Genomic DNA, 12,799 nt, shown 5'->3' with positions numbered 1-12,799 from the left:
TTATCTGATCTATAGTTTTTTTCCTGGTGTAGGACCTTTATGTAAATAAAATTAGATAGTATTTACGGCTTGTTTCTGGTTCGTTTTGCTAATCATGGTATTGAGATTCAGCGATAGTGTTTCATATATTAGTAGCTTGTTCCTTTCTATTGCTAATAGTATTAAACTGTATGAACACACTACAATTCATTTATCCATTCACCTGTTGAGGGCCATTTGGGTTGTTTCAAGCTTTTGACTGCTATGAAAAACGACTATAAACATTTACATATGGTTCTTTGTGCGGACCCATTTTCATTTATCTTGGGTAAATAACCTAGTAGTGGAATTTCTGGACCATATGATAAGTGTCTGTTTACAAGAAACTGCCAATTGTTTCCAAAGTGGTTGTGCTGTTTTACACTCCGAACACCTCCACATTGTCAGTAACACTTGCTACTGTCTGTCTGTTGGTTTTAGGCATTCTACCAGGTATGAAGTGCTCTTTCATGGTAGTTTTGATTTGTGATTTCCTGATAGTTAATCATGTTGAACTTTTTGTCATGTGCTTATTCGTTCTCACATATCTTTTATTCAAGCCTTTTGTCCATTTTTTATTGGCTTGTTTGTCTTGTTATAAGTTATAGGCATTAATTATATAATACATGCATATAAAATACATAGTAAAAATTTCTCTCATAGTATCTCTTACCTTTTCATTTTCTTTCTTTTTTTTTTGCTTCTTTTTTCCTAAATTTTATTTATTTTGTTGTTGTTGTTGAGAATATACACAGAAAACATACGCCAATTCAACAGTTTTTAGGTGTACGACTTAGTGGCATTGATTACATTCTTCGAGGTGAGCAACCATTCTCATCCTCCTTTCTGAGTTGTTCCTCCCTCACTAACATAAACTCACTGCCCGCTAAGGTTCCTAGCTAACCCTTCGAGTTGTTGTTCTCAATTTGTACCCATATAGATAGTTCTTAAAAGGGCATAATGCTCAAGGCTGACTTAAAAAATTTTTTTAATAGTTTCTTTTTTAAAAAAATGTGTTAAGTACAGATAGTTCCTGACTTATGAGGTATTTGAGTTATGACGAACTGCATTTCCAATCATTTTTTTTGTTACATCTTATTGCTAGTAATACGTACTCCATACAATGTTGCAGTGCGTAATTTGATGAAGGTGTGATTCTCAGATGTTCACAAGCAGATGTTCAATGTGAGGATTTATAAAGATAATGATAGTAAGAGGCAATAATAATGAAAACTAAAAAATAAAAGAGGTCTTCGATGTATGTCAGAACCGAATTATGACAGAGTCATCGGAAAGCAGCCCCACCTTAAGTTGGAGACTACCTGTAGTTGTCTTGTTATTTTTATGGAGTCCCTGGGTGCTACAAACAGTTTTAAAGTTCTCAGCTGCTAACCAAAAATTTAGAGGTTGAAGCCTACCCAGTAGTGGCTTGGAAGAATGGTCCAGTGATCTGCTTCTGAAAATTAAGCCATTAAAAACCCTGTGGAGCACAGTTCTACTCTGACACGTATGGAATTGTCATTATTTGGAATCAACTTGACAGCACCTGGTTTTGGTTATTTTGTTCCATTCTGGCAATTTCTTTTAACTGATGTGTTTAGATCTTCATGGAGAAGAATCCACATAAATCCAATCCCAAAAGTGTGAAGATTAACCAATTTAATCCCCGCTTTCCCACTTCTCAATCATCTCTGACACTAGCAGTCCATGGGGCACACTCTCTCTCTCTACCTTAGCCACCTGGATCTAGGTCAGGGCTCACATGTGAAAGGACACTGTCCTTGAGTACAAAACAGACAGACACCAGCAGGAAACTCATGAGTCCATATGACACCCTTATTTCTGACCGGTGGGTCACAAATTTGGGGTTTTCCCACTACCACTTCAGGAGGTCAGCCACAAACTCTGGGGCCTCTCTTGGGTCCTTCACTTTCACCTGCAGGCTCTCATTATTCCTTTGGGTTTGTTAATTCACTGGAATGACTCACAGAACTCACAGAATATACCATACTTTCAATTATAGATTTATTATAGCAAAGGATACAAATCAGTATCATCATAAAGAAAAGATGCATAGTTGAGGTCTGGGAAGCTTTCGAAAGTGGAGTTCCATAGACTAAAGCGGGCGAGTCACTTTCCCTCTGCCAACCAGGAATCTCTCAGAGCCTCTGTATTCAGAGCCTTCAGTAGTTTCATTATGTAGTCATGATTGAGGCCTCATTGAATATGCATGAAATGTTAAATCATGCTTCGGGCATTCTTATTGCTTTTATGGAGGAGATAATTTTTAGAGGTCCTTGTGCTGCCATTCTGCAGATGTCACTATAGTTTTTTTTCTTTGTGGATGCTTTAGGTATCACAATATAAATTAACTTTTTACAGTCTATTTAAAATTAATAGTTTATCATACCATGTGGAATATAGGAGGCTCACTACCAATGTGTGTGTTCAGATGAGATTATATATATACCGAGTTTCAGTTCCTTCTTCCTTCTGGTTGTTCCTTGAAGAAGAAAAGGAGAAAGACATATAAAATAGAATCAATGTAAGAGGAGAAAGTGGAGAGAAAGGACCTTGAGAAAGAAGGAAAGAAGACATGGTAGGACCTGGAAATGAGGCTAAAGAGATGGTGATGATGGTCAAGCACATACATGACAGGCAAGGCAAGGCCATCTCCTGGCTGATTTGCTGGTAAAGGTACAATAAGTGACTTTTAGTTCAGACAACTTAAAACTTGCATGCAAGAAAGGCCTGGGTATCTACTTCCAAAAAACCAGCCAGTGAAATCCCTACAGTTTACAATGGTCAGATCCTGTTGTGCATGGGGTTATCACAATTTGGGGGCTCGGCAACAGTTAACAACATCAATATTACATAAAAAGCAAAAGGAAGAGGAGCCAAAGGTGCTAGCTTCTTGAGTCCTTGCTCCCCACACTAAAAAGGATGGCATTAATACAAAAGGGTCCCTATGACTGCCACTCGTGTTGTGGGATATCTCACTGCTCACGAGTCAATCTAGACTGTAGCTAAGTCTCATTATGTTCTGCAGCTATTTCACGAGGGGCATGGGGCAGAAAGCCTCATTCCTCATCAGAACCTGGGAGGAAATGAGAAAGTGTTTCATGATAGCTTCTCAGGGGATATAAAGAGAAGATAGAGCTGTCCATGTGGAAACTCCTCATTCCTGGAGGTTCACGGGCATCCTGCCAAGTCTCAGACTGGCTGGAGTTCAAGCTTTGCTTGTGTGGGCTATGTGGATTCATGCAAGGTCTCCAGGGTGCCATGGTGGAGCTGTTTCATTACACTGATACAACTGAAGAGAAACTGTATAGCCAGAAATTGGCATGTTAGGGTTAGGGAAACTATAGTAGATATAAAGACAGTAAAAACAGGGTGGAGAAGAGAAGAAATATTAAAAATCAACAGGCATGATAATGTTTGAGATAAAGGCATCTTATTGAGGTCCTTCCTCCTCTTAAAGCTGTCTCTTTCTCTCTCTCTCTCTGTCTCTACCCCTTTGACTCCCTTATATACCATATTGTCATACTGTGATCGACCAAGATGGCTGAGGTGTATGTGGAGAAGGCAGAGTGCTGATGAGTTCAAACTTGTTCACAAAAGCATGAAGAAACTTTTTAATTTAGATAGCACATTAAACTGCTATCCCTGACTTTTCCCTGGATTCTCATCCTTCCCCAGCAACCTCATGAATGCCCTCTTTAACTGCTTGTTCCAGAGGGTTTATATGAGAGGGTTAAGTATAGGGGTTCCCACTGCATAAAAGAGACCAAAGAACTTGCCCCTCTTTTGGGCATAGGAATTTTGGGGCTGGAGGTAGACAGCAATGACTGAGCTGTAGAAGATAATGATAACCATGCGATGGGAGCAGCAGGTCCCAAAAGCCTTCCTCCTCCCCTTTGCCAAGGTAACTCTCACCACTGCCTGGGTGATGGCACTGTAAGAGACAAGGGTGAAAGTGAGAGGCACAATAAAGATGAAGACACTGGCAACAACCATCTGGATCTCATTGTAGGTGATGTCCCCACAAAAACAGGAGAGCTGAATTAGAGATGGGACCTCACATGAAAAGTCATCTATCTGCCCCTGGGGGCAGAAGGTTAAGTGGAGGGTGGCTGGCGCCTGAACTATTGATTGGACCATACCTATGACCCAGGTGACAGCCACCGGCTGCCCACAGAGGTGGGGGTGGATGATGGTGGCATAGTGGAAGGGCTGGCGGACAGCCGCATAGCAGTCAAAGGCCGTCACTGTCTGCAGGATGCACTCAGTGGTCCCCAGAGGCATGAAGATGAAGAGCTGGACAGAGCAGCCAAGGAAACTAATGGTCTTCTTTGGGCCCCAGAGGTTGAGCAGCATCTGGGGGACAAAACTTGTGGTGAAGCAGATATCCAAGAAGGGGAGTTTGGAGAAGAAAAAGTACATTGGAGAGTGGAGCCTGGGGTTCAGCATGGACGGCAGGAAGATGAGTGTGTTGCACACCATGGTCAGGAGGTATGAAATCAAGGCCATCGTGAAAAGACCCTTTTCCAGTCCTGGGTGTTCAGAAAAGCCCAGAAGGAGGAAGCCCCCCGGGAGCTTGGTTGACCATGGCCTATTCCTTCAGACCCTAGAGAGAGGAGAGAGCTGTCATCGAGTGTGTTCCAATGTATTTAATAAGAATCTACGCTGAGTATTTTCAGGTCATACAGATTTCCCTTCTCCCTCTTCTAACCCAGCCTACATTTTTCAGGCTCATCACTGTCCAGCAGCTCCTTCTCTTCCCTTGTTCCTCCTGATCAAATGCTGTCTAGTGAGCTCAAAGAAACCACAAGTGTGCTGGGAAACAGATGGAATTTCCTACTGGTACCTCTTACTTACTCTTCAAGGACAAAGAAGGTTGATGCAAAATATGAGATTAATTAATTGGTTTTCATTAATTCAACAGATAGTCAACGATCAGCTATTTTGTTTTGAGTGCCATGGGAGTTATGAATATTCTCCTAGGTATATCCAGAAAGAATGAGTAAAGAAATGCTTTTAATGAAATTTCCTGATCATAAATAAGAAATATTTCTGTAGCCTAGTTTTCTATTGGGGGGGAGCATAAATTTTCTAGAATCATTCATGTGTTATTTACTTTTGCCTGATTTTCAGGGTGGTGGACATAGACCAAATGTGTGGATTAAGTAGGAGCTTCTCCCTCTGTGTAAAGTAACCTTATCCATAGGGAGTTCGTTAAGGTGATTTTGTCTTTTTTAAACAAGGTCATTATGATTTACTGAGCCAAATACAAGAGCTTTCTCTACAAATGCAAAACCCTAATCTCAACATTATGTGCAATGCAGCAAAGTAAGACCCCAGAACACAGCAATTTATGGAATCTTTATTGTCCTCTGCAAGTGCAAAATTTTTTAGGTGATGGGCCATAAAAATGCAAAAGATGGTTTTTAAAAAAATCTTTTCTGGTTCAGGTAAGATTACATCAATAGCAAAGCAATGAATTGAAATTTAGGCATTCAGATAGAATTTGTACGCCTCCTTAATTCAACTCACTGTTTATGAGATTCTGAAAAGATTTTATATAAAAATTTCAAGCTTACAGGAAATTTCCAAGAATAATCTACAGGCTCCTGTGTACAGATTAATCAGGTATTGTCATTTTGGCAGATTTTTTTTTTAATCACTCCATCTTTTTGTTTACATCGACAATTGTATATTCTGGTCTATTTGAGAGTAGATTGCACATATTATGCCTCTTTACTCTTTCATATTTCAGCATGAGTTTCTAAGAAAACAGAAATTCTGTTATATACACATAAAAACCCATCACTATTCAGTCAATTCTGATTCATAGTGACCCTGTAGGACAGAGCAGAACTTCCTCATAGAGTTTCCAAGAAGCGGCTGGTGGATTCGAGCTGCCAACCTTTTTGGTTAGTAGCCAAAGCTCTTAGCCACTGCACCTCCAGGGCGCCTATACATAAAAAAAAAAAAACAAAACATAGTAGTTATTAAATAAAGAAAATTTAACACTGATAAAATATTCCTGTCTACTCTGTAGGGTCGCTATGAGTCAGAATTGAGTAGACAGCAATGGGTTTGTTTGGTTCTATAGTCCATACTGTGATGTGGCCATTTGTCCCAATAATGCCCTTTTTGGCAGTTTTTCCCATAGAAAATCCTATCCAGATCATGTGCATCTGACCCTGGACTCATTAGCAGCCTTTCTTTAGTCACTGAAACCAGCCTTAATCAAAGCATAGGGTGAGAGGTTCAGGCCTCGGCAGGGGCAACTGAAAGGCCAGAGTGAGTGTGAGCTTATGTACATGAAAAACACAGGGGAATGCATGGAAAATTGTCAAGACCCCAGAAATTAAAAGCAAATAATGCAAAGATAATGGGTAGGTGAGAGGAGTTGTCACAACAGAGAAGCAATCTGGGTGGGTGAATCAAGGACAGCCTTCTGGAGGAGGTGATCTGGATTTTTGTTGTGAAAGACAGCATTAAGGTAGAGATCAACCCGGAGATGGGGTGGGAAATGACAAGCACCCTGGTACTTTAGAGGCAGGACCTCAATTTCTTCTGGGCACCGACAACCTTAGGAAGGACATTTAGGGAATGAGTGGCAGGCAAGTTGGCAGTCGTGTTGGCAGAAATTGTCCTGGAAGTTTATATGATGGCATGACCACCTCTCCATCACAGGATCTCCATTCTGTGTTAAAAGCTATATCTCATCTCCCTTTTTGCCAGGACTCCCTCTTGTGTGTGTGTACATTCTACATTCCTTCCTCCATCTTACTTTTCCCCTTGAGGATATGGCTTTTTTCTTGAGAAAAAAAATGTTAATTATTCAAACAAAAGAGTGGTATAAAACATATCTATGAATTTTATAGAAGAAACACAGGACCCAAATCCCATATAAACATGCCCCCATCCCTTCAGTTTGCCAAAAATCGGAGCCCTACAGCCCAGAGACAATTAGTTCGCCACTGGCCCTAAGGATGGTTAAGAAGGGAGGTGAGGATCCAAATGTTCCCAGGATCTTAGAAGCCTTCTGTGTGCTCCTCCCTGGTCACATTTCCTTCTTTCCACCTGAAGAGGTAAGTGCTATTTTGATTATTTTTAATTCATCACTCCTTTTTAAACTTATGGATCTCAACAATTGCCCACGGTGTCTCATTCATCACCACCTGATGCATTTCTCACATCCTTACTCTCTTGACAACTTAGTGTCTCATACTGCATGTCGTTGCTGGACCTCTTCAGTTTACACTTTCCTTTTGACTCTGTTTTCTCCTGCTGTCTATCTTTCAGAACATGCCTTTTCCTTATGCTCTTTCTCCTGGTGGTTCTTTTCTATGATACTAACAAAAGGCAAGCACTACTTTTTCTACTTCCCGTTAATTCCATATTTATGCATGCAGTCATTTCTTTGTTGGTTAGTCACTGAAGAGCCTGTCAGGAAATAAGTGCTATAAGGGAATGAGATCCAAATCCTGCTCTACAGTCCAGTGAAGACAATCAGGTTATTGCTTTAGCAGTTACCAGCTGTTGAGTGCTCTCTATGTACCAGGCACTGTGCTCAACAATTCCCTGAATACCTGGTTCTGACAACAACCCTGAAAGGCAGCTGATACTGTCCCCGCTTTATAGGAGAAGGAACAGTCTCAAGAGGTGCAGTAACTTGTCCTAGGTTACTCAGTCAATAAGGTCCAGAGCCAGGGTTTTAGATCCTGTTTGATTCTAAGTCTGCTTCTCCTGGTGGCTCCACTACTGAGGACTTTAAATTGATGGGCTGTAGTTTTTTAGGAGAATAAAGCTGTAACTTACAACAATTAAGTCAGAATCTTCTCATGGCCTTGCTGCCAGAGCTCCCCCAAGACAGGGAGCTTCTGGAGTGGCTGGAGCCCCAGGTGACCCTCACAGTGGCAACTGCAAGCAAAGGATGGAGGAGCAGTACACCTTGAAGATGATTAGAGCTTAGATGTCAGGTAATGGCAGTGACTGGTAGTATTTACTACTCAGACACTTTTCAAAGTACTTTATGTATATTGCCCCTCACAACAACTTCAAGAGGTGGAAAATTATTATATTTTATATTTTACTGTGTATCTGCTAAAAATGAAAGCACAGGATCCTGAGCCAGAGCCATAGCGCGGGCTGGAGGAGCAGCGCCTGCGTGGTTGGCCCGGGATGGAGGGCCGCAGAGCCGGGGCGGGCGGGTCGCGGTCCGTGGGTGCAGGCAGGGGGGCGGGATGCAGTGTGCGGGCGGCGGCGGCAGGAGGCACGGGACGGGCGCCTGCGAGAGGGAGGCGCTGCCGGATACCCTACCGCTTCCGCTGCAGGAGGTCGCCGGGCTCTCCGTGCCTGGCCTGCCGAGCTCCGGCCGCTCCCTCCTAGGCCGCCTCCCGGACCGCCGCTGGTGACCGCTCGCCGCGCCTCCAGAGGCTTCACCTGCGCCCTCACCCAGGACGGGCCCGCGGAACTTCGGCCCCTCGGTCCCGGACACGGAGGCAGTGTCGCTGGCCTGGCGGCTGTGAGGCGAGAAGGTGGCCTGGGTGCTCAAGATAGACAAGGGGATCGGGTCCAGGTTGGTGCACGACCTCGACGACAGCGTCTCGGGCATCGGGCAGGAGCTGACGCCGGGCCTACTGCAGGAGCCAGATGGTGGCATTAGCCATCTTCAAGAAAGAAGATTCCAGCCTTCCACTGGATGGTGAGCCTGAACACCCACCCTTTCAGTATGTGATGTGCGTTGTGATGTCCGGGCAGTAAGACGGCATGCTGAACCGCTCGCTTACTTGAATCAAGGTCAGCCATACGCAATTCGGACGCTGGAAAATCGGAGATATGCCTGAGAAGAGTGGAAAATTGGCAAAGAGCATCATACCAGCCGTATTCCACTACACACGGCTACAATGTACACGGAGTCAGCAACTCGGAGGTTGGAAGTGGAACTGCCCAGGAGACAGACTTCACGAGGTGGATATCTCAGGGTCTGTGGGAATAACTGACACAAAGACAAACCCAAGCCTGTAAAATGTGGGTGAATTTCTTTGGGACCCTGCAAAACGCACATCCGCTTTCACTCAGACGCCCTGCATCAGTACAGGACTTACTCCACGGAAGCACGGGGTGAAAACGGAGCTCTTTTTAGGCTCCAGGTTGACACCTTTAAGCAGAATCAAAATGGGGAACACGGGGATCACCTACACGCAGCTAGCTGCGGTATCAAAGTGTTGAAGCCTAAGGGAGCAGACAGAAAGCAAAAAACAGACCGAGGGAAAATGGAGAGGAGAACTGCCCCTGAAAACGAAAAGTATCAGCCCTCCTAGGATACCACAGCCCTCACGGAGTGTTTTCTGTGGCCTGATACCCTCACAGCCTAGGCGAGTAACAGTCCTTCCGCAGAGCCCACTTTCATCTCCCCTCCACCAGGGCACCTGCAGTGTCCCAGGCAGCAATCCTTCTTCCCCAGATCATCAAGGAGATGGCGTTTCACAGGCCTCAGGTGAGCAACCTCAGCCTTCAGCCACAATCCAGGAAAAAGCCATGGCTGCTGCAAAACCGGTAGTCTTCCTAGACAAGACTGTTTTCCAATTTTTCAGATGCCGACTTACTAAAACTGAAGGCACAGGACTTAGAACAGACTTGTGGTGCCGCCGAGGGAATTCGGCTCTATACTTCACTGAAGTCAAGGTCGGTTCAGCCCGGCTTAACCCTCTGTCCCGGCAGCAGCAGGCGGCAGGCGGTGGAGGCCAGAATGGCAGCGGTGCAGCCCACGTTTATCACACAATCGACTTGGAAGAAAAGCTTGCCTCAGAAGTTGCTCGAAAACTTGCATTGGTGTCTGATATTCCTTGGTACCAAATTAACCACTTTTACAGGCAGGGTCCCGCTAGTATTCACATTTCTGTTAGCGATGAGAAGGTTCAGAACTTCCAAGATGAAAGTTTTTTATTCTCCACAGTAAAGGATGAAAATGGCGGTGGTATCCACCCAATTTTGAAGTGATGTCCTATGTAGATTGAACTATATTCAGTCCCTTAAAAGTGTGTGAAGACTGAATCCAAGAAGTCATGGGATTGAATTTGACCTACAAAATTTCATATTGAAAACACAAGATGACCTTCAGGTGAGCTGTATGAGAGGCGACTGTCCTGTCACCGCCACAGCCAAGTGTCCTTGTGAGCTCAAGCCTGTGGGAACAGAGCGCAGACGGCTCGGAGGCCGCGGTCCGGACAGATCTGCCTACTGCTCTGGCAGAGGCCAGTAGATAAACAGTTCCTAGAAGCTGCCTTTGCTGCTTTTTACACTGTAGACAGTTTGGAAATGAATGTAAAAACTCAGTGTGCGCATTCACCTTTCTACGCCAGTTTAGCTTTTATTGCTTGGACCTTATGCTGACCTGGAGGGGCGGGGTGGGCAGGGGACAGGGCAGAGTGGAGCCATGATGGTACCTGTCTGTGGAGATGCGTCTTGCTGATAACAAACCTCTGATAAGAGACCGGTGGAGAGGTGAGAGAGGCTCTGCAGCTTCTAGGAGGAAATCAGGTCTAAGGCGTGTGTCGATGGGATCATGTCAGATCAGGGAAGGTCAAGCCGGAAGGATGGGCTTGAGGGAAAATGCTTTATCAGGAGTAGCTTGGTGAGAAAAAAAAAAAAAAGTTTTTTTTTTTGAGAGGATCGTGGTAAATCCTAATAGATACATAGACTTTTGTGTTTTTGCTTCATCACAATTTTACTGAAAACCTTTTTGCTTCTGCTTCCATTTTAGCATTTTAGTTTCTGATTTTCCACTTTTGAACCCCCAGCTGCCTTTAAAACTCATGTGGCTCACCCCCTCTGCTCTGTTTCCTACTTTTCATTTTAAACATTTTTAAAGCCCTGCCCCAGACATTGAAAACAAGTGACCTCAGCAGGGGAAGAAGTATTACTCCTGATGGCTTCTGACTTGGTGTTAAGGAGGCTCATTGTCAACAAGATAAAATTGTTCCTGGAACACTGTAAACACTAGATGTAGTAAATCAAACACTAAAATGCACCATAAAGATTCCTTACTCCTCCAATATTGAGCTTTAGTACAATCATGGCTAAAGGTTCTGATTATTCATTAGAGGCTTTTTCTACAAAAAAGAATGCCTCTTTCACGAAATCAAACACTTGTCTCCCAGTATACATTCCAAAGAGGATCCACTGTTTTCGCATTATCTCCTCCCTTCAGCCAAAGCCTTCCCGAAATTCATCGGCAAACATTTTTCAGGCCTGTGGTGTAGCAGATCCAAGTTTTAAGGAAACCTTAAATTCCATTTTAATTATAGTGTGTCTCTGTCCATTTGCCCTGGTGTTTTGGCCTTGAATATGCTATTTGATCTCCGTCTTTGTTGAGAGGGAAATAGGAATGAGTAACTTTGTGTCTAATCTCTCCCAGGAGATTAAATACAGCAGGTAGAAGTGTTGACATTTTATGATTAATTCATAAACAGAGTTATTATTTAATACAAAGAAGCACTGTCTCATCATATTTCCATTTTCAGTTCCAAAATGTTTGTAACTCCTGGAGACCCTACTGGAGGACAGTTTTCCTTTCCATCATTTCCCCTTTGCTTTGTATGGCCACGTGTTTTCTGTACCAATCACTTGGGAAAGTAGTGAACTTCTCTCTTACTTGTGTTAGAGTTTTGCTTGTCTATTTAGCATTCCTTTCTGGGTCTCAAGATTTATGGAACAGTAAATGCCACTTAAAGCTGTGAGCTATTTTGAATTCCTCATCAAATCTTAGAAGTAAACATAAATAAAAGCTCATCAATCTCAAAACTACACTGACTTGTACTGAACATTAGTCTGTCCAGTAAAACAGGTCAAATTACGGCGCCAGCAAATTTGCTACTTTTAAAAATTAGCAGTAGGATGTACACATTTCAGTATAATAAATGTTTTCTGATTGTTCTGAAAAAAAAAAAATGAAAGCACACAGGGGATGAATAACTGGTTTTGGAAAGGTAACTAGTAAGCGGCAGAGCTGAGACTTGAACCAGGTGGGCTGACTGCAGAGGCCATGCACTGACCGCATCCCACCACCATCACTCTGCTGGGTGTATGTGAGGCCAAGGGGGGTCAGAGGGAGCTCTGCTATGGAGCTCCTTGATAACAACCTCTCTTCTAGAGGCACCAGAGGTAGAAAGGGAAGTATGGTGAGGTGATGGAGGGAGGGATCCCTGGGTTCCAATCACATGGAGAGAAATAGCTTGTTAATTCTAGCAAGATTTGGGGCCCCACAGCCCACAATTAGCCACTGGCACTAATGATGGTTAAGAAGGGAGGGGAGGATCCAGAGGAAATGTGGCAGCAGCAGTGCTCCCTGTGGTGAAAAATGAAGTTCACCCACTGGTCGTGTCTGTCACTGGGGGGTATCAGGTCATGGTTCTCTTCTTACCATCACCTCCGGAGTGTGTTCTGTATTTCTCGTATTTTCTCTCAAGCCTGTAATGTGCTCACCCAACACCACTTTACTTTGATTTTTTCTCTCCTCCCTTCTAAGTTGAAGTATAATTTGCACAATGAAACACACAGATTTTAATGCACAGTTCGCTGAGGCTTGACAAGGGTACACACCTAGGTGACCACCATCCTAGTGGAGACACAGAACATTTCCATTACACCATGCCCGTTTACAATAACCACCACTTCTCACTCTTGGTCCTGGCAACCGCTGACGTGACTTTTATCATTTTGCACTGCTTTGCCTGTTCTAGAACTTCATATAAATGGATTCATCAAG

General features: G+C 43.6%; 1 protein-coding gene and 1 pseudogene across 1 annotated transcript; one reads left to right on the top strand and one right to left on the bottom strand.

The window, feature by feature from the left end:
• Positions 1-3,703: 3,703 nt before the first annotated feature.
• Positions 3,704-4,801, bottom strand: LOC100661235 (olfactory receptor 2H2-like). The gene has a single exon (XM_064296134.1). The coding sequence runs from the start codon at positions 4,546-4,548 to the stop codon at positions 3,760-3,762; it is 789 nt and encodes a 262-aa protein (XP_064152204.1). The 5' UTR covers positions 4,549-4,801; the 3' UTR covers positions 3,704-3,759.
• Positions 4,802-8,211: 3,410 nt separating this feature from the next.
• On the top strand, positions 8,212-10,199 carry LOC100660949 (upstream-binding protein 1-like; annotated as a pseudogene).
• Positions 10,200-12,799: the final 2,600 nt, after the last annotated feature.

This window comes from Loxodonta africana, chromosome 1, assembly GCF_030014295.1.
Source record: "Loxodonta africana isolate mLoxAfr1 chromosome 1, mLoxAfr1.hap2, whole genome shotgun sequence".
Classification (NCBI taxonomy): domain Eukaryota; kingdom Metazoa; phylum Chordata; class Mammalia; order Proboscidea; family Elephantidae; genus Loxodonta; species Loxodonta africana.
Note: the sequence above shows the minus strand (reverse complement) of the source record. Positions and strands in the feature narration are given on the sequence as shown.